Source organism: Gobio gobio, assembly GCF_949357685.1.
Source record: "Gobio gobio genome assembly, chromosome: 22".
Taxonomy (NCBI): Eukaryota; Metazoa; Chordata; class Actinopteri; order Cypriniformes; family Gobionidae; genus Gobio; species Gobio gobio.
Window position 1 is genome coordinate 39,265,199 of NC_137118.1, and position 22,015 is coordinate 39,287,213.

Consider the following 22,015-nt stretch of genomic DNA (forward strand, 5'->3'; position numbering starts at 1 on the left):
TTCCAGATTCCTTTTCTTCTGTTCATTTTTTTTCTGGATGGTTATATTAAATTCTTTTAATAAAAACACATGTCTAATTAATTGAAATCATGAAACTTGATTAATTTAACAGCAATTTAATAAAAGTTTAACAAAACATATATTTATTTGTTTTATGTATTTAAATTTCTCTGGTAATAAAATGAAGGCATACAACATTTATTTTTTATTCCAATGAAAATTAAACAAACCCTGTAATGTTTGTACATTCAAAGTGCTACACAACAGAGGTTAAGGTATTGTTAAAATTGTTACATGAAGACATTATACTGTCCAAACTTTTAATTTGACGGGTTGCCTTGAAGATCTTTTTCTGTGTGTATATGTTATTATGATCTCAAATGAAACAGTACAATGCTCGTGAAGTGTAGGGCCCTATGATTTCTGCAATGCAGAAAATGTGGACGGAATCGCGGAATCCAGTCATAAAAATGGAATTTACTGTTTCACGTGGAATTATATGTCACGGAATTTGTCAAATTTTGGATGAATAAATCCAATGCAAGTCAGTACACATCAATCAAATCGCGAATATTAAACGGCAAAAATACTATTTAAATATGAACTCTGCATGTTTTTTGTCTCTGTGAATGAATTGAGCAGATGAGCACCACGAGCGTTGCGCGTGCTTCTGTAGTAAACGAAAGCTACGTCTGCACCATTCATTGACAGTGACATTTCGTTTTTATGAATAGATTCTGTGACCCTGTATGCGTTTTCTGAATCGCGGAAATCACTGGCCGTTACACTTTCTACAAATAATTAACACTAAAGCAACCGCTTGTGCATCCGCGCTGAACTCGCATCTCGTATATAAAAAGCATTTTAGGGGGCCCTTGGCTTTCGGGGGCCCCAGGCAGTCGCCTACCTTTGCCTAATGATTAAGTCCGCCCCTGGAGTAAATCATGGGCTAATTTTTAAAGGTAGAGTAGGTAATTTGTTTTATAAACACTTTTTGTTATACTGGTTGAAACTCTCTTCACATCCTGAAAGTAATCAATAGCTCCTTTCACCCAGCAATCCCGGTAAATTACTGTAATATTACCACAATGACTTTACACAAATATGCTGTTCACACAAGCAATGGCAATCTGGCTTTTTACCGGTAAGTAACCGTCCACACATCAGCACTAAAAAAATCTGTGATGTGATGTCAGTCATCGGAAATGATCTCTTAACGCCGCACGCGCGTTGACTTAATTCGCCCCATAGACTGTGAAAAAAGATGCGCCTTCACTCGCTTCCATTGTAAAAAAGTGAAAAGCTGCCAATGTCCCAATATGGCCCAGAGATCTTGCACTGAATCGGGACCCGAGTCCGCGCAGTAGTGAGCGTAAAGTGGAGCTGCGGTACCACATTTGCACAGAAACTTCTGTGGAAATCACAGGACCAAAACTTTTTCAGTCCGAATGCAATGATATGCTGTCCTATCTGCCTGTCAACATATGTATTTCCATACCTCCGCACACCCTGCTCACGCAGACATTACAGACAGAGCTACAGACAGCCACCGAGCGCCCAAAACAAACAGCAGCCGCCTTTTACAGTTCCTCCTGAACCAAAACAACAAGCTCATGCTGCATTCAAACTATGTCAGTCATAATTATGAGATGGCAACCAGTGACGTTCTACCCGGAGCTGTTCACGTCCTCAGACTAGGATTTATGCATTTCTATGTAAACACGATCAACTCCGAAATCAATCTGTAGCTGTCAGATGGTACACCTAGAGCTCTGTAAGATGTTTACGTTCATTATTATTGTAATGTTATGTGCTTTGACACATGAGGTAATTTAACGCCGTCTGTCATCTTGTGACGCTTTGCAGACACCGCTATACGTTCATGTGTTTTGGAGGAGGCGTGGCTTTGGAGATGCTCTGAAGGAAGGGTGGGATCTCATGCTTTCAAAGCTAGCTCGCTATTGCTAGCCTGTCCGAAATTGCCTACCCTACCTTTAAACTAATATTTATACATAAAATATAATTTTGTAAATTGCATAAACAATTATGAACAAAACAGCCTATTTATGCATAATTTAATACAAAGAGCCGAAGCACCGATCACACAGAGTACTTTGTTGCGTTTAAAAACATGAGATGCAGAATGGAAGAAAAAAAAACACAGTCTCGAGACATATTTTTTAAAAGTGTTTAAAACTTCATTTAACTTTACGTGGCTTTCTAAACATGTGGCCCTCTTGTCTGAGAAGCGAGTGCAACGGTCAAAGATGTCCGTCATGTCCTGCATGTTTACATAGAAAACAATGGAAAAGCAGCACATAAAATGCGTTCTGTGTGACTGGCTTGGTTGCAATTTTGACGTAACTAAGATCTTCTTCTCTGCTTTATTTCTGCAATGTTTTAAATTAACAAATGAACTCTTCATCATCATCATCTAATAAGGCTGCCTGAAGCACACCTCAAATTCAAATGCACCGTCGTTGCATTCTAATTTGGATTTTTATTTTAAATTCAATGAATTTACATAATTCTAATTTTAATTTGACAACCCTACACTAAAACACCAAATAAAATTGGAACAATAATAATTATTTCCAAACAAGTTTCCCCAAACACGTTCCCTTCTCAGCAGACACGCAGTCCAATTATTTTCTGCCATTTACAAAGCCTAACCTTTCTGTGATTTCTCAGGACACACTATGAAGAAGCACAGCAAAAGCAATGGTTACTTGTTTTCCAAAAGTTAACATGAAATGTTACCTCTGAACTTTGGGATATTTCATCTCAGACATGACGTTTGTGGCTTCCGTTTGTTTCTGCTTAAGATGCCGCGGCCACATATTGTCCACCCAGTCCACCAGATCAACCTAGAGTAACACAGAAACTTTAAATGCTTAACTACTGAAATGAATTACAGGAGTTTTCAAAAACGACCCCATTCCATACTTTATTATTAACCCTTTACCTGTCACCCCCCTTTTTGAGAATTTCGTGAAAATGCACTACCCAAACTTAAATGGTTGTAATTCATGAACCCTTTGGACTAAAGACTTATGGTTGGTCTCTTTTAAAAGAAGACACTTGGCAGATTATTGCTGAAGTGGAAATAAATTATAGAATTAAATTATATAAAAGTTATTGAAATTTAAGTTTATTGTTATAAAAATATAATAATATAAATATTATTTATTTTATTAAAAAAATATATAAATCAATATAGGTTTCAGCCTAAAAAAGACAGAAAGTCAAAGCCAAAATTCTAACCAAGTTGTGTTCAAAATTTTAGCTCAAAAACTCAAAAAATGAGTTTTCTGTAAGACTTTTAGCTGCATAACCTCCAAAAATCCACTAGGGGTTAGACACACCATATTGGTGATTCCTAAAGATTGATCTGGCAGATATTCTCTATATATAATATTATTTTCTGAAAATTTTTGGCTAAATACTAGAACCAATGTTTATGTTATGAACTTTTAGCATGAAAATCAAAGTTTGAATGATTAAAAGTGTGGTTGTTGACTTTTTGTTACAAAGGTGAAAACTCCTGTAATGATACAGATTTTTTGATGCACACTCTTGTCACTCTTGTCATATATTAATCCATTACTCTTCCAAAATATATATTTTCTGCAAAATCATCAACAAATATGTATTCTTGAGCCTTAGACCTTTCCAATGATATATAGTTTGTCATGACTAGATTAGGATTTAATAGTAATATAGTGAAGTAAATGTAGTGACAGTTAAGGGGTTAAAAGGTACAATGTGTCATTTATGCCACTAGAGGTCACTTATTAAAAACAAAGGCAAAGCTTGATGATGCCTTGATTTCGCAGAATCATGGGTGTTGTTGTCTTCACCTCTAAAGACGGTGGAAAAGAATCCGGTGAGCAGTGGAGTTTATATTACGCTGCAGACGACCTCTTCCGCTTCTTCCGCTTCTTCCGCTCATGCATATGCGTTCGCTCTGCAGCTACTATGAGGCACTTGTTGCACACTGCAGTAAGCTAGATTGATGCTTATGGCAAATCAAGAAAACGAGTAACTATGTAACAACAAGAATAAGACTAACTGTGTTGAGCTATATAACAATGATTCGTTTTCTGTCGATGAATGTATCCAAACAGTTGCTCAAAGGGCTGGGCGATAAAATGATAATGATAATTATTGTGAAATAATATTCCTCTGTAAAACGATAACAACAGTTCGATAAATGCTCGATATAATGCTTACGCGCTATGCGTAATGCTGCGCATGCGTTTTGCAGACCGGGCTTCTGGGTGCCGCACGCGGTGTTGTTGTTGACAGTGACAGTGGCCGACAGGCTGACAGGCTTGGAGGATTAGAGTGGAGTGGAGAAAGAAAAATGAGCGATAGTGAAGAAAAGTCAGCGCTCACGACCAGCTCAGAGGACACAGATATTGTTGACAAGAAAGGTCACTCAATTTCAGTGGTTTGGAGATATTTTGTGCACTGCTTATCATAGGTTCACCACACTGTAATATAATTATTCAGTTATCTTGCTCCCTCAAAGTTCTTCCATATAGCATTGAGCCCAACACAGCGTTAAATCTACATTAGCCTAATATAAGTTCACGCATAGGCTTATCACCTTGTTAGTTGTAGTGGGTGACTTACAACATGCTAACGTTACCAAACTATAATCACTAAAACATCAGGCTTATGGAAAAATACTTTGGTATCATAATTTTTTGTCTTTGGTGATTTATTAATAACACAGCATTGCCTGAATTAAAAGAGAAATAAAATAATTTCATCCGATGTTTAAAGTGAATAAAATAGACTTGACAGCCCTTACTGGAGTTCCACAACTAATGAACTTTGTACTCTCTCCCAGCCACCGCAGTTGTGTGTCGGTGAGGTGTGTGTGTGTCGGTGAGGTGCACGGTGGACCAATCCACTGTAAGGCAAGAGAGGGGGGACTCAAAATGTTTCGAAACTTAAAACTGATTTTTTTGCCCGTTTACGTTTTTATCGTTTTACTACTTACACAATTATTTTAATTAAGTATTTATAACTATATTATTGATATATAGAGTGTAGAGTAAAAAAAATACTTTTCACAGTTAAGATGTTTCTTTTATTTCTTTATTTTATTTAAATTGTCAATGTCATCTATTTAAAGGTTTGGCATGCTGAGAGAAATATTTTTTTTGGTTTATTGACAAATATTATCTTTAAAGCACTTTAACTTTGCATTTGCAGCCAGCAGAGCCAAATGTTAAATCATTACAGTTCTAGATTTTACTATAGATATTTATTTTATATATTCTATTTATATTAATAATATTCTATTCTATTAATATTGATTTTATTAGTAATAAATAAATCTTCCTCAGTTTTGATAAATTGTTCACCTGTTCGGGAAGCATTTGTCATGTTTTGACAAAAAAGGATAGGATAAAACCACAATTAACAGTCTGTTTTCTACATCTTTCACTCAGGAGCAAAAATATGCCTTTAAACTTTAAATGAATAAAGATTTGATATTTATCTTGCTAATTATCGATAGATATGGAAAAATATATCGTGATAATTCTTTTGGGCCATATCACCCAGCCCTAGTTGCTCACTTGTCTAATAAAACACATAATATATTAAAGCGTCTTCGGTGTTTCCATGGTTTCTACAAAATAAAACTGGAAAACGAGGGTAACGCGGGTATGATGTCATTGATAGGCGATGCACAGATGGTCCGTGTCCTGGTTAAATTGCTTATTTCTCTGGAATGAAACATTCTTGGGAACATTTGGGATAATGTAAGTACGCAAGTCAAAATATATAACAGTTCAAGTGGTTTTGATATTTTTCATCAAAAAATCTTACATATTGTGCGTTAACATTAACATCTTATTAACATAATATCTTAACAGTTGCCCTTGCATGATATTTTCAGCAGAACATGAGCTGAACTCATATTTCCACTGGCCTATACGGTTTATTTTCATCACAGATTTTTTTGTAATATTGCTACCAAAAAATAATCTGTAATTTATAAAAGAGAGATAACAGAAAAAAAATTATGTGACTTGATTTATTGTAAATAAAATGATGAACGTAAAAGACCTAAAATTGCATAAAGGTATTAAAGTCGGCATGAAACGGAAGTTGCCATAGTCTTTTCTTCCCTATTTCGACATATATTCGAGTGAAACGGCTTCTCTAAAAATAAATAATATAGGGTGGGTCCATTTTGTCCATCAGGAATCGATTGGATCATTGGTTGTGGTTTGCTATTGGTCGATCTCATGTGAGTGACAGGTTGCCCTGCTTCCATGTAAACATATCATCAGAGAAGAGAAGAGATGTTGTTGCAAGGAGGGAACGTTTTTTTTTTCATTAAAGATTACGAGGGCACATGAATTAAAAAAATAATGACGTGAACAGATCATTTATAATAAATACTGCAATATTCCGTCAAAAATATAACATTGATGACTTTAACACTGTCATTTTAAATCATGTTTAAATGGCAAATGCATGTTTAAAAGTGACTAATCGATGCAAAAGTCTACTCAGTTCAGTTTGTAACTAACTGATTACTCACCACCGTAGGTCTCTTGATCAAGTTCTCCAGTTTGGTGTGACTGAACTCCAGGCTGATGACGTTGAACAGCTTGTCGCGCTCATCCTCGGGCGTCTCATAGTAGCGGACGAACTGCGCCATGCTCATCTCCGAGCCCTTCTGCGTACTAACGTCCATCACATCAACATTCCGTCGACTGCCTGAAGGTCCATGCAGAATTTAGAAAAAGTTATTTCTAATAAATCTTTATTTTAAATAAGTTATTTCATTCATAAGTGAGATACTATACAGGTAACAGAATAATGAACCTGATATCAAATCAGTATGAAAGGAAAGTTTAGTTCACGGCATGGCCTATATTGAGTGGCATAGTATCACCACCAGAGGGCGTAACAGCAAAAGAATCACAAGGCTGTTTTAAATCCATAAATGCATAAGTAACATTGTCCTATTCATGCATTATGCAAGGCCTGATTAGACACTGACAAGTCCCAGACACTATTAATGTAAACTGAAGATTAACAAAGTACATAATGCTATCAAAACGTATCGACTGAGTAACCTGTATATGTACACAATGTACACAAAATAAAAGACTAATGTAATAGTGTACTTACCAACCAAACCCTTGATTTCACTTACAGTAAAATCTGGATCCGGCATTCTGTAGTAGATTGAACAATCCAGATAAGCGATTTACAATGTAAAAGGTATAGATCTATGTCAAATTAACCAGTTTCACTTTCTCTTACCTTATTCCCAGTCCATCTTTGGCTTTAAATATGAGCGGGGTTCGGAGTGCCTCTCTTTGAACATATTCATAGGTAAAATCTAGGGTGGTATAAAAGGAATGGTTGCTAAAAGTGACAGGGATAATATGGAGTGCACAAATAAATGACAAAACATTACTTGTAAATGAAGGAATGATACATATCAAGAATTTGGACACATCTGCTCATTCTTTATTATGACTGTTATCACTTTTTTTAAATAAAATTAGCCGTCCAAACTATGAAAAAACTCAAATGGCAGATTGGTGATAGATAGATAGATAGATAGATAGATAGATAGATAGATAGATAGATAGATAGATAGATAGATAGATAGATAGATAGATAGATAGATAGATAGATAGATAGATAGATAGATAGATAGATAGATAGATAGATAGATAGATAGATAGATAGATAGATAGATGTGCTGTCAAATCGATAAATCGTGTTGTGTTAACATAATATATGTGTGTGTAGTATAATTATTATTAATATATAAATACACACACACATGCATGTATATATTAAAACAAACTCTTATTTTGGATGTGATTAATCGATTTGTTAGCACTTATATATATATATACACATATATATATTACACACACACCATATATACATTTGTTTACTGCTTATTCTTCAATAAAACTCATCCATTAAAAATTATTAATTAATAATTAAGTTTAAAAAATCAGTTATGTAAAGAAATTATATGTAGGCAGGCACAATTTATATTTGTCGGTTAGTTTCAAGCATTGATTATGGTATTTTACATAAATAAAATATTTACATATATTCCACAAGACAGAATTTAGTCCAAAAGTGGACATATGCTTGGTTATTCATATCATGCATCTTAATTTTTTACTTAATTAAAAAATAATAATAAAGTCATCCCTAAATTATGTCTATCCTGTGTCACCATTAAGTATTTAAAATAATAAATAATAATATGTTGTTATTAATAATGACATTAATGTTTAAATGTGGACTCTGTCAATCATTTAACTATTTAAAGTAATACATTATTATTATTATATTAATAATACAATTATTTTAAAATATAAATAAAAAATGCTTAATTTTAACTGAAATAGAAATATTATAATCTTAAATTCTATTAAAATATATATATATATATATATATATATATATATATATATATATATATATATATATATATATATATATAATTATTATTATTATTTTAAATGTGCATGTTTGTCAGAGAAGCAGAATGTCAAGTAAACTTATGAGCACAACTAGAAGCAGCTACAACTTATATTTGCAGCCATGAGCAGGTGCCAACAGAAGAATTAAAAACCCAATAGCCTGTTTAAGATTACAATAGATACAATTTGCAATAATAAGCAGCAACACACTCAAAAAAGTTGATATTACCTTTTCCCTCCATATGCTGAACACATTTACTGTTGTATAAATTGCTCTCAAGTTTGTCCTCCACGCTGAAGCCCCTGATGTTAGTGATTTCCTCCACATCTGACAAGTCCTCGTTCTCATCGTACATCCTTCTGCAGATGGAGCGCTGGACGAAAGGAACACATGATGGAGATGAAGAGAACCTGTCTCATTCTGTGGTCGGATATGAGATATCACGCTGCGCTGGCATGTTATATCATTCGCACGCATGTCAAATTCCAGGCCTTAATCTACGACCATCTTACATCTATTACATAATTAATACACGTCAAACCAGCGTGAACGAGCTAAACTTCCCGATGAACATTAGACACGAGGTTTGGGGGGTAACAATGTGTCCCGTTTCGCACGAGCGTCTCTATATAGAGCATCTTGCTCTCTTTGTAATTTTACGAAACATGTGTCCTTTCCTGTTTACCATTACAGCGTTCTTGCGTTTTACATCTTAACGTGGCGTATGTGGCTCTAGAGTCTCGAATTGCAGCGATTCGCCCTGCTTCAGGCCACTAAACACAATGCATATCGATGCGAGGCTGAAATTCCCGATTTAAAACGAGTCTTTGAGAGGACAGCTTCAACTACACACCAGTTTGCGTCCGGATTCCGCACACGCCTCCATGTCCGAGCCTTTCGTCCGTCTTAATTCCCTCAGCGCTTTATCTGGACCATATTTAACGCGTAAAGTTGTGCACACTTTGATTGCTTGTATAGAAAACTAAAGTAGGAACCATTTTTGTGTAGTGCACCGTGACGTCACGGTCAACAGAATCAAAACATTGCAGAAACGTCACGCTGACCGTGTTTATGAGGGGTCAAAATAATATCCGATTTTTTTTCTTCTGAGTACTTATCAGAATGGGGTTTTTATAGTTGTTTTGTAGTCGTGCAGAAATTGTTTTTGGAGGGAGTCAGAATTCCTCTTTCTTTCTTCTGTTTGGCACGCGCGCTCCTGCACGCACGCACGCGCTGCAGCTGCTAAGCTCGTGCATAGGCTTCATCAAGACTGCAACAATTACTGAACATTTACTACCGTTTGCCCCTTTTCACGTTATAGCGTCAGTTACAGTAGAAATACTGTGTACATTTGACTTTAAATCAGAATTATTTTGATTTATTATATTAAAGTTATATTTTCCATTGTATTATATATATATATATATATATATATATATATATATATATATATATATATATATGTATATATGTATATGTATATGTATATATATATATATATATAATGCATTATAAAAAACTTAAAGTTGTCCCCAAATTATATCAACTCTTTCACTATTAACTATTTAATAAATAATAATATTGTTGTTGTTGGTTGTTGTTATTGTTATTTACTAATTACTTAAAAAAGTTAATGGAGGAATAATTTTTGGACAACAAAGCATTTAATACAGCATAATGTTAACTAAAATAAAAAAATATTTTTTATTATAGTTAACATATTGCATTATAAAAAACTTAAGGTTGTCCCCATATTATGTATCAACTCTGTCACTATTAACTATTTAAAGTAATACATAATAATAATAATGTTGTTGTTGTTGTTGTTGTTGACTAATTACTTAAAAAAGTATATGGTGACCGAGTTGGCAATTTAGGGACAACAAAGGTTTTTTTAATAAAACAATGTTAACCAAAATAAAAACTATTATAACATGTAAAATGTATGATTTTTTATTAAAATGGGTGTATTTTTATATTATAGCTAACATAATGCATTATAAAAAAAAACTTAAAAGTTGTCCCCAAATTATGTAAACTCTGTCACTATCAACTATTTAAAGTAATAAATAATAATAATGTTGTTGTTATTGTTATTTTCTAATAACTTTAAAAAGTTAATGGTGGCAGAGCTGACATTTGTGTACAATATATATTTTTTTAATAAAGCATAATGTTAACTAAAATAAAAAAAATTAACAAAATAATATTTTGATGATTTTTTTATTAAGCTGGGTGTATTTATTTACTATAGTTAACATAATGCATTATAAAAAAACGTAAGGTTGTCCCCATATTATGTATCAACCACTATTAACTATTTAAAGTAATAAATAATAATAATAACGTTGTTGTTGTTGTTGTTGTTGTTGTTTACTAATTACTTTTAAAAGTTAATGGTGACAGAGTTGGCAATTTGGGGACAACAATAAAAGAAAAATTTAATAGAGCATAATGTTAACTAAAATCAAATAAAAAATATTTTTAAAAATTATGATTTTTTTATTAAAATGGGCATATTTTTATATTATAGTTAACATAATGCATTATAAAAACAACTTAAGGTTGTCCCCAAATTATGTCAACTCTGTCACTATTAACTAAATAATAATAATGTTGTTGTTATTGTTATTTACTAATTACTTTTAAAAGTTTAATGGTGGCAGAGTTTGCATAATTTGGGTTCAACAGAGGTGTTTTTAATCAAGCATTGTGTTAACTAAAATAAAAATACAAAATTCAAATTTGAAAAATATTCATATTTGCTAAAATGGCTAGGAGAAACGGGTCAAAAAAATGCATCCTCCTGACAAATACACAAAACATTAAAACAACGTTTTTGCTGATATGTTCAGAAAATGTAGGTCTTAGCTATTAATAGCCTAATTATTTTATACCTATGAATAAGATTGACACAAATTACATTATTTTTAGAATGAGTATTTTACCATAATTACAAGAACAACAATATAAATGAAAATGATAATTACTACAAAATCGAGTCTGAGAAATTCCCCCCGAAAGTGGCTTTCTATGTTTTTAATGGTGTGGCTATTATGTTTATCGTTCAGTAATGGATCCTGTGAAGTATCGGCGTTGTCGCGGGGGCTTATGGGTAATGCCTTCACGATGCATCCAGTTTCACTTGAACAGCCAGCTGAGTGTCTCGCCTCTCGCGCATTGACCAGCGCAATGCCTCGGTTCAGCTGATCTCTCTGATAGTGCCTCGTAACCTCTGCTCGGATGAACATGAGTCGGAGCGAACATTCGTTGCAGGCTCTGTCCTGGAGAAAGCTTTATCTGAGCAGAGCCAAACTCAAAGCGTCCAGTCGCACGTCTGCTCTTTTATCCGGTTTCGCAATGGTGAGTTGCTTTTTCGTGCCTGCTGTTTATTTAGTGCGGTCGATGTTCAGTTTGCCCTGACAGTATAAACACTGGGTTGTTAAAGAGAAGAGCGCTTATTATTTAACCATGTTGTGTAAGTTAAAGCGAAAGATTTGGGTTTTGAATGGCACGCGAGTCTTTGGTGCATCTGTAATAACAAACTGTCAGCCACAGTTGTTTAGCTTGTGCTAATTTAGCTCAGCATGAATGCATGGCTGCAGTTTGCACTTAGTGAAGTTGTTTATAAAGAGCATCACCAGAAGCATAACGCCGGATAATACCCGGATGCGGCAAAAACTTCTGAGGTCTTCCACTGCAGTGCACTTTAATTCTTAATTCAGAGCCAAAAAATTACAAAATGTTACTGTCCAACATAAGATCATCATTAGAGTCTTCACCTAAATGCACCCTTTTTCTGTCATTTTTCTATTTAAAAAAATGAATTATAAACGTATATCTATTAGAATTTTACATTCACCAATCATTTCCCATATAGATTGATGGGTGCGTTTAAAAAAAAAATACTGCTATGTCCTGAGAAGGGAGTTCAATTTTAATTACATTTTTAAATATTTGTATTAATAAATAAAATAATAATAATAATAAAAATATATATAAATATATAATATATATACACACACACGTATTGAATTTAATTTTGTATCATGTATTATGTATTATTTATAATTCTTTTAATTTTATTTATATATATATATATATATATATATATATATATATATATATATATAATATTATTTATAAATATATATATATATATTATTTATAAATATATATATATATATTATTTATAAATATATAATATATTATAATACATTTTATAGTTATAAATAAGTGTAAATAATATATTTATAAATAATATGTATAATTATTTATAAAAATACAAATAAATATTGAAATGTATTTATGTATGTGCATTATTTATTTATTTAAATTTATAAAAAAATAAATGTATATTATTCTAAATATAATTTATAATTATATTCCTGAAAAATGTGTAATAAAAATTCTATAATTCTCTCCATTTTTTATATATATAATATATATATTATTGATTTAGTATCAATAATATTAATATAATTTATGTTACATAAAAATATGATTATGTCAGCACAGTGAGATTTTTTGTTCAGTTTATCAATTTATGTATTAGAAAATCCCATCCTCAATTCACATATATATATATATATATATATATATAATTTTATATATATATATATTTATTATTATCATATAATATAAACTAAGATTAACAATATTTGTTGGGTTCAAAGGCCTACAAACTGTGTTTTACCGGTTTTCTTTTCGTTCAACAGGTGGCCATGGTGGAAGTACAGCTTGACACCAATCACGACTATCCACCAGGACTGCTCATCGCTTTCAGCGCTTGCACCACAGTGTTGGTGGCCGTCCACCTGTTCGCCCTCATGGTGAGCACCTGCATCCTGCCGAACATCGAAGCGGTCAGCAACGTGCACAACCTTAACTCGGTGAAGGAGTCTCCTCACGAGAGAATGCATCGCTACATCGAGCTGGCCTGGGCTTTTTCCACAGTCATTGGAACGTTGCTCTTCCTGGCCGAGGTGGTCCTGCTGTGCTGGGTCAAGTTTTTACCCATTAAGCCGAAGGACCAGAAAAACGGTACTATATCCGCCGGGGTGGCCGCTGCGATCACGTCCACCTCCATCATGGTACCTTTCGGCTTGATTTTTATCGTCTTCGCTGTGCATTTCTACCGCTCGCTGGTCAGCCACAAGACCGACAGGCAGTTTCAGGAGTTGGAAGAGTTGGAGGACTTACAGAATGAACTGGACCATCGAGGGGAGGCGTCTACCTTACAGTCTCCCAGTTCCCTTTACCCCTAGTTTTGAGTTTGGGAAAGAGCTTCTGTTAATGTTTTAGGTTTGTCAAGTGTTGCAACACATCATGCTTTTGACCATGGTATTGATCTTTGTTGCATGTGGACACAAAAGCGTCCAGTTTTATCTGTGTTTAGTACTTGTACACTGTTTCTGCTAGATTTAATGATAACAGACTCTGATAACTGTGAAAGCATGCACTGCATGTTTTATGGATTTTTATTTTTTTTAGTGTCCCTATTATGCTATTTTAAAGATTTCAAATGGTTGTTTGGGATGTCCTCTACAATACGTTTATATGTATTCTAGGTCAAAAGACACTTTGATTTTCTCATTATATACATTGCAGTATCAGCTCTTTTCTCACAGTGTCTGAAACGGTTTGATAAAGGATTCGGCCTCTTTAAACCCCTCCTTTCCATTTTGTTGTTGCCCAGTCTTGTGATTGGTCTACTCTGCTCTGATTGGTCAGATGGCCCAGTCTATTGTGATTGGTCAACTCAGCTCTGAATGGTCAGATGGCCCAGTCTATTGTGATTGGTCAACTCAGCTCTGAATGGTCAGATGGCCCAGTCTGTTGTGATTTGTCGACTGCTCTGAATGGTCAGATGGCCCAGTCTTGTGATTGGTCTACTCTGCTCTGATTGGTCAGATGGCCGAGTCTATTGTGATTGGTCAACTCAGCTTTGATTGGTCAGATGGCCCAGTCTGTTGTGATTGGTCAACTCAGCTCTGATTGGTCAGATGGCCCAGTCTATTGTGATTGGTCAACTCAGCTCTGATTGGTCAGATGGCCCAGTCTGTTGTGATTTGTCGACTGCTCTGAATGGTCAGATTGCCCAGTCTGTTGTGATTTGTCGACTGCTCTGAATGGTCAGATGGCCCAGTCTTGTGATTGGTCTACTCTGCTCTGATTGGTCAGATGGCCCAGTCTATTGTGATTGGTCAACTCAGCTCTGATTGGTCAGATGGCCCAGTCTGTTGTGATTTGTCGACTGCTCTGAATGGTCAGATGGCCCAGTCTTGTGATTGGTCTACTCTGCTCTGATTGGTCAGATGGCCCAGTCTATAGTGATTGGTCAACTCAGCTCTGAATGGTCAGATGGCCCAGTCTGTTGTGATTGGTCGACTGCTCTGAATGGTCAGATGGCCCAGTCTGTTGTGATTGGTCGACTGCTCTGAATGGTCAGATGGCCCAGTCTGTTGTGATTGGTCGACTGCTCTGAATGGTCAGATGGCCCAGTCTGTTGTGATTTGGTCTACTGCTTACAGAGTGAGTCGGAAAACAAAATTAAACCATTACCATTATCTGAATTTCAGTTCCGGAGGCTTCCTGTGACCAGTGACATGAACAGTAATGATGGTGTCGTTTTTACTCCATCAGTTTGAGCATGAGTTATCATCCTTTGGAAGTGCATGCAAATTGGATTTGTTTTTGCAGCACAGAAAACAGCGTCTTCTCAACATGTCGACAACACAAACCTAACTCTACCAGAACAAACTCAGGCTTACAGGATTAATTTTGAGTTGACAAAACCAAACCAATCCAATCCGCCTTTGTTGGGACCATGATGCTGATCATCAGCTTTCTGTCAATTCAGGCTTTGATCCTGAGTTTGTTGAGCACGTGCACATGAAAGTGTGACATCAGTAGGGAACAGCCAATCACATGCCTTTCAACACAGAGAACGCGTGATTCTCTTCTCGTGAGAGAGCCAAAAAACTTTTTTGCCGATGATTAAGAGATTGAAGTATATAACGAATTGAAATGCATTAACACAGAAGTTAAAGCTACACTATGTAACTTTTCCGTCCACTAGAGGTCGCCTGTTCAAAACAAAGGCGTAGTTTGATGACGCCACGTTTGAGCGCAGAATCTTGGGACATGTGGTCTTCACTTCACAGCCGGTGGGAAACAGTCAGGATAGGACTAGGGCAGAAATCATGTTCATGGATGCGATTATTAACATTACTGTTGTGAAGCAGAGCAGGGCCGAGTGTTGTGGAGCTGAGCAAGGCCGCAGGAGCGATTGAAGAGTGGGACTGTTATTATGGCATAGTCGCCGGCGGGACTTTTATTATGACACGGTTGCGCCACTTCCTCTTTTCCAGTCATTAGTATGAGGTAACGCAACACTGTTTATCGTATTAGATACATCTGAGTGTGTTGAAAAGGAAGTTATGACGTTCGCTCGGGGCTGCTATGACACTTGTTCACACTGCAGTGAGAGTAAAGCGTTTCACTGAATAAAACCGGAAACCGAGGGTAACTCAGATATGACGCAATCGACAGGCGACTCCCTCACACGCATAGCTCACACGTCCCGGTTCCTTGGTTAAAATAGCAATTTCTCACGATTTACAAATAGTTGGAAACATTTGGGATATTCTAAGGACTCAACTGAACAAAATATATAACACTGGCCTAGTGGTTTCTGGATATTTTACTGCAAAAATCCTACATAGTTCACCTTTAATAAAGAAATGCAATAATAAAAATAAATAATAAAAATAAAGAAAGATAATAAAAAAGAATAGAAATATAAAAATAGAAATATCTTGCTATCAGTGCAAGTGAAAGTTGTGAAATCAGTTAATATATTTGATTTTATATATACATATATATATAGGCTAGACTCAGAGACTCGAACATGTAAGATCATATTTCTAAAGCTTTATCTGTATATTCTACAGCTTATTACATATTATCAGTATATATTCATATTAATTTAAACTAAATGCTTAATCATTTATAAACTAAAATTGCTTGTGTAATGGATTAAGTGTATATCAATTTTATTTAAATCATAAAAAGTTATTATATTAAGTAATTATCATTAAAGCAAGACAATATATATATTTTTTTATCATATAGTGACCTTTAATTTGGAGCAAGAGAAGCTCAGAAATTGACTTTATTGCATCAGACGTGTCACTTTGCTCACATCTGATTGGTCCAATTTCAGTTTGAGATCTCTTATCCAGAACATAACCTGCTCCGGAGCAGGTTACCCGTGAAGCTTAAGTTACTATGACAATGAACACAGCTAAAAGCCAAGCCACTTTCATGGTACCTAAAACCCAGGATTGGCGCAACTACATTGTGTGAGGGCGGGTCAAAGTAGACATTTTTCGCAGGTAGCCAATGAAGACCATAGGCTGGCATTATGCAAATTTGTTACAAAACTACATAGGTTTTTGTGCAGGAAATTAGACTGGAATTACTATTATTCGTTTCAGGCAGTTCAGAATAGGTTCTTTCATTTGGGAGACTATAACTCCATTTATTGTGCACTTGGAAACTTTGTAGACCTTTGACATTCATAAACAGTTATATCACACACTACATGAATGGTTATATTTGCATAATAGGGACACTTGAATTTTTTTTCTCTTCTTAATTCACCACAGGGAAAATCCTTCATTTCAGTATGGCAGCTGTGCCAATTTTGTTGCTTACACGTAAGGCAAGCTACATTCATACAGACATGAGTGTATATTACAAAAATACTTTTTTAATACTGATCAGAGGCTGAATTAGAAGTTAATGCAGTGCAGGGGACACTTTTATGTCCACTTGACCAAATAATTTTGATGCGTTCTGAATCAGGGCTTCGCTGTTGAACAGCTGAATCAAATAAGTCTTATTCATGCTCCATTGTTTTCTTAAATAAAGCCCTCCCCCCTGCACGAGCACATCTGTAGTAGAAACAAAGCCATTTTATCAACATGTTTGTCTGACCTTTTTTGGTAGTATTTGAAACCGATTCCCATTAAAGGGGTCTCTGTTCATTCGGAGGTTTGGACGCCAGTACTTAGAGCCGTCATGGCTGAAGAACTGGCAGGATTGTACGATTATGCTAGCAAACTCATTTTAAACAAAGTGTTCATTAAGTAGAGGACCGTTTGAGCATGTAGTTGCATCAGCAACATTGACTTTTACAGCAATCTGATCAAAATGCCACATATTTACATTTATTTAACATGTTGTATTGCCAAATTGAAATATAGTGTTTTTTTTCCTAAAGAATGCGAAATAAAATTCATGTCGTTGAAGCAGCTTGTGTAAATTTAGGTTCAGAAGCTCTTTTTATTAGTGCACAGCATGTGCTGGAATTTGAAAATCCACATTTTTATACATTTTGATTAAAGTCTTAATTAAATCAACTTCAACCAAACACCTTTGCGTGCTTTTTTTATATCATGCATGACATATTTCTTGCAAAAATGCATATTGAACCAATAGCTTTTTTTGTGTTGTTTTTATTAGGAATGAGTTGGCTGAGGGGGTTAATGAAATATTTCACCGCTTTTCTAACATAGTCTTCCTTTCTTTATTTTGAGATCTTGTCATGGTACATATTGCCACATACAGTATTGCCTAGCAACCATATGACTTGGAATCTGTTGGTTTCTCCTCTGTGAAATATGCTTGTGCCTCCATCAGTACAGCTTGTGAATCCTGTAGGCAAACCTTTGGACATAAAACCAGAGTTATAATTTACAACATTTCAGAATCTGCACTCGGTATCAAACCATGTAAATAGACAAAAAGCATTTTGAGCTGTTTGCTATTACAAAAGCTTGTATTTGCATCATGCATTACTGTTAAAATGGAAATTATGCAAATTAGCAAACAAGAGCGTTAATCATTCACCTTGGGAATTGGATACACTGTTGGTCTAACTGCTGCTTCTCTACTAAAATCAGACATGGTTCCACACTTGGCAACACCGTCAACCCAAAAGCCTACGTACAGCTGACCTCTGTCCAGGTAGAAGAACTTGCCGGGTCCATTTTTCTGTCCATCGCTCCAGGTGCCCACAAAGCGATTTCCATTAGCTTTACAAAAAAAGTTAATAATGTTTGTTATTCACAGTTTAAAATTTTTTTTTTTTCCATTTTATATACATATGCATCTTTTTTGCATTATAGTAATTATAATTCTGGGAATCTTCTTAATTCAAAGATTCAAATTAGAGCGAGTTTGACAAGGGACAAATTGTGATGGCTAGACAACTGGCCATATATAATATGTATATATATATACACACACCGATCAGGCATGACATTATGACCACCTTCCTAATATTGTGTTTGTCCCCCTTTTTCTGCCAAAACAGCCCTGACCCGTCGAGGCATGGACTCCACTAGACCCCTGAAGGTGTGCTGTAGTATCTGGCAACAAGATGTTAGCAGCAGATCCTTTAAGACTTGTAAGTTGCGAGGTGGGGCCTCCATGGATCGGACTTGTTTGTTCAGCACAGCCCACAGATGCTCGATTGGATTGAGATCTGGGGGATTTGGAGGCCAAGTCAACACCTCAAACTCGTTGTTGTGCTCCTCAGACCATTCCTGAACCATTTTTGCTTTGTGGCAGGGCGCATTATCATGCTGAAGGGGTCACAGCCACCAAGGAATACCGTTTCCATGAAAGGGTGTACATGGTCTGCAACAGGGCTTAGGTAGGTGGTACGTGTCAAAGTAACATCCACATGGATGGCAGGACCCAAGGTTTCCCAGCAGAACATTCCCCAAAGCATCACACTGCCTCCGCCGGCTTGCCTTCTTCCCATAGTGCATCCTGGTGCCATGTGTTCCCCAGGTAAGAGACGCACCCGGCCATCCACGTGATGTAAAAGAAAACGTGATTCATTAGACCAGGCCACCTTCTACCATTGCTCCTTGGTTCAGTTCTGATGCTCATGTGCCCACTTTTAGCACTTTCGGCGGTGGACAGGGGTCAGCATGGGCACCCTGACTGGTCAGTGGCTTATGCAGCTCCATATGAAAACAAACTGCGATGCACTGTGTATTCTGATACCTTTCTATCAGAATCAGCATTAACTTCGTTCTTGAGCAATTTGAGCTACAGTAGCTCGTCTGTTTTATCAGACCACACGGGCCAGCCTTTGCTCTCCATGTGCATCAATGAGCCTTGGCCGCCCATGACGCTGTCGCCGGTTCACCACTGTTCCTTCCTTGGACCACTTTTGATAGATACTGACCACTGCAGACCAGGAACACCCCACAAGAGCTGCAGTTTTGGAGATCCTCTGACCCAATCTGTCCCTTGTCAAACTCAAATCCTTACGCTTGCCCATTTTTCCTGCTTCTAACTTTGAGGACAAAATGTTCACTTGCTGTCTAATATATCCCACCCACTAATAGGTGCCGTGATGAAGATAATCAGTGTTATTCACGGTGTATTTTTTTTTCTTACAGTGTAACTTTTATGTTAAATGTGATTAATCGATTTGACAACACTAATATATACATACACAACTTTTTATTATCATTTAGATATAATACACTTATTTAAATAAAATAAAATGTAATGTTAAATAAAATATTTTCATTTATTATTTATGATATAAAAGATACATTTTATATATATATATATATATATATATATATATATATATATATATATATATATATATATATATATATATATATATATACACACATATAAACCTTTTTGTTAGATTTGATTATTCACAATTAATCAATATGACAGCACTATTATATATATTTATTATTATCATTTATATATAATACACTTATTTAAATAAAATGTAATGTTAAATAAAATGTTATATTTATTAAATATAAAATATTTAATATAATTTATTATTTATGATATAAAAGATACATTATATAAAAATGATATATAAATAGTATACAGTATGTATGTATGTATGTATGTATATATATATATATATATATATATATATATATATATATATATATATATATATATATATATATATATATGTGTAATTTATACTAGTGTTTGTGGTATTGATTTTATGCTGATTTAAATTTTTACTCTAATTATTCTATGTAATTTATGTGCACTTAATTGTCACAAAGCCATAATGTTAATGGTCCTAATAACAGGCTTAATTTTCTTTCTGCAAAATATATTTGACTTTTAAATATTTATTTTAATTTTGGGTCAAATGTGAGTGAGCTGGGCATGTTTTCGTGAAGTCCACCAAGCTGGCTCATTGGTGGAGAGTTTAAATCCGTACCTAGCAGAAGCAAACCCTGTCCATGACATTTGCCCTTCAGCCACTCTCCCTCATACAGCTCCCCGTTCTCATACTGCATGCGTCCCCATCCACTTCTCTGATCTTCACTCCACTGGCCCTCATAGAAAGCAGACGGACTGTAGGAATATGTCCCAGCACCCTTTAAATGAAATTCAAGAAAGTTTATATGCGGGAAAATATGGACCGTATGATGGCAAACAGTGTTTGATACTTACTTCCTTTTTGTCATTTCTCCAGAAACCGACATACACGCTCACATACTCTTTCTTTTCAGGGTCGGTCTTGCTCAGGGTTCCAAACCCTTCTCGCTTTCCACTCCTCCACTCCCCATCATAGAGCATTCCTGTTTCCTTCCAAACCTGTTTTCCTTTTCCTAGTCAGAGTAAAAGCTTTGTTCAGGAACATTTTGCTAATGGAAGAAAAAATAACTCATTCTGTCAAGTCGAGCTTTGATAAGACAGCAGTGTTTCCTAGAAACTCGTAATGTAATCTGCAGAACACATCTAAATAACAAAGTAAATTAAATTAAGGCTTGTCCATTAAAACTGCCAGCATGAAAGGTTTCTTGCAGATCTTCAAGGCCTGCAATGTTTAAAACATGCCATTAAATATTCAATCCTTTAAAGGGATAGTTCGACCCCCCCCCCCCCTCCCAAAAAAATAATTCTGTCATCATTCACTCACCCCCAAGTTGTTCCAAACCTGTATGAATTTCTTGCTTGTAAAGAAGAACACAAAGGAAGATATTTTGAAGAATATGGGTAACCAAACAGTTTCTGGTCCCCATTGACTTCCATGGTATGGAGAAAAAAAAATACTGGAAGTCAATGGGGACCAGCAACTGTTTGACTTACAAAATTCTTCCAAATATCTTCCTTTATGTTCAACAGAAGAAAGAACTTCATAGTTTGGAACAAATAGAGAGTGAGTAAATGATGACAGAATTTTTGGGTGAACTATCCCTTTAAGTATTACCATGTTTCTTATTATCCATCCAGTCGCCCGTGTATTGCTCTCCATTGACAGAATACACTGTATGATGCGGTCCACATTTTTGCGCCTTTCTCTCCCAAAGTTTTACAAGTGGTTCTGTAGTCTGGGGTCTTTTCAAGTAAGGCATACTGCACACGAAAAGATTATAACTATTAGAATGTTATTATCTAGAATATGGTAGAACTAGTAGCCTACTTTTTGCAAATACAA

The 22,015-nt window shown here is 35.2% G+C and overlaps 3 protein-coding genes across 4 annotated transcripts in view; 1 reads left to right on the plus strand and 2 right to left on the minus strand.

The window, feature by feature from the left end:
• Positions 1-9,715, minus strand: part of kdm2bb (lysine (K)-specific demethylase 2Bb) — a 52,739-nt gene extending 43,024 nt beyond the window's left edge. For both annotated transcript variants that reach the window (XM_079804285.1, XM_079804284.1), the window contains exons 1-6: positions 9,347-9,715; positions 8,722-8,866; positions 7,300-7,378; positions 7,165-7,211; positions 6,569-6,747; positions 2,761-2,867 (exon numbers count right to left, since the gene is read on the minus strand). In XM_079804285.1, the coding sequence (XP_079660411.1) occupies positions 2,761-2,867; positions 6,569-6,747; positions 7,165-7,211; positions 7,300-7,378; positions 8,722-8,866; positions 9,347-9,379 (590 nt within the window). In that variant the 5' untranslated portion in view covers positions 9,380-9,715. The remainder of the gene's footprint in view (positions 1-2,760; positions 2,868-6,568; positions 6,748-7,164; positions 7,212-7,299; positions 7,379-8,721; positions 8,867-9,346) is intronic.
• Positions 9,716-11,615: 1,900 nt separating this feature from the next.
• Positions 11,616-14,642, plus strand: orai1b (ORAI calcium release-activated calcium modulator 1b). The gene is made up of 2 exons (XM_079804302.1): positions 11,616-11,856; positions 13,212-14,642. Exons 1-2 carry the CDS (start codon positions 11,737-11,739, stop codon positions 13,758-13,760), a joined length of 669 nt encoding a protein of 222 aa, XP_079660428.1. The 5' UTR covers positions 11,616-11,736; the 3' UTR covers positions 13,761-14,642.
• Positions 14,643-18,104: 3,462 nt separating this feature from the next.
• Positions 18,105-21,932, minus strand: morn3 (MORN repeat containing 3; the record flags this gene model as incomplete). The annotated part of the gene is given in 6 exon segments (XM_079804029.1): positions 18,105-18,159; positions 18,161-18,228; positions 18,412-18,596; positions 20,792-20,951; positions 21,028-21,185; positions 21,788-21,932. Coding segments are annotated over 6 exon segments (771 nt in total).
• Between the last annotated feature and the right edge of the window lie 83 nt (positions 21,933-22,015).

What these genes read in the sequence shown, in the direction of transcription:
- orai1b (XM_079804302.1), top strand. Translation starts at nt 11,737, where the DNA reads ATGAACATGAGTCGGAGCGAACATTCGTTGCAGGCTCTGTCCTGGAGA. An exon ending in TTTTATCCGGTTTCGCAATG is followed by an intron (nt 11,857 to 13,211) that starts GTGAGTTGCTTT and finishes TTCGTTCAACAG; the next exon opens with GTGGCCATGGTGGAAGTACA.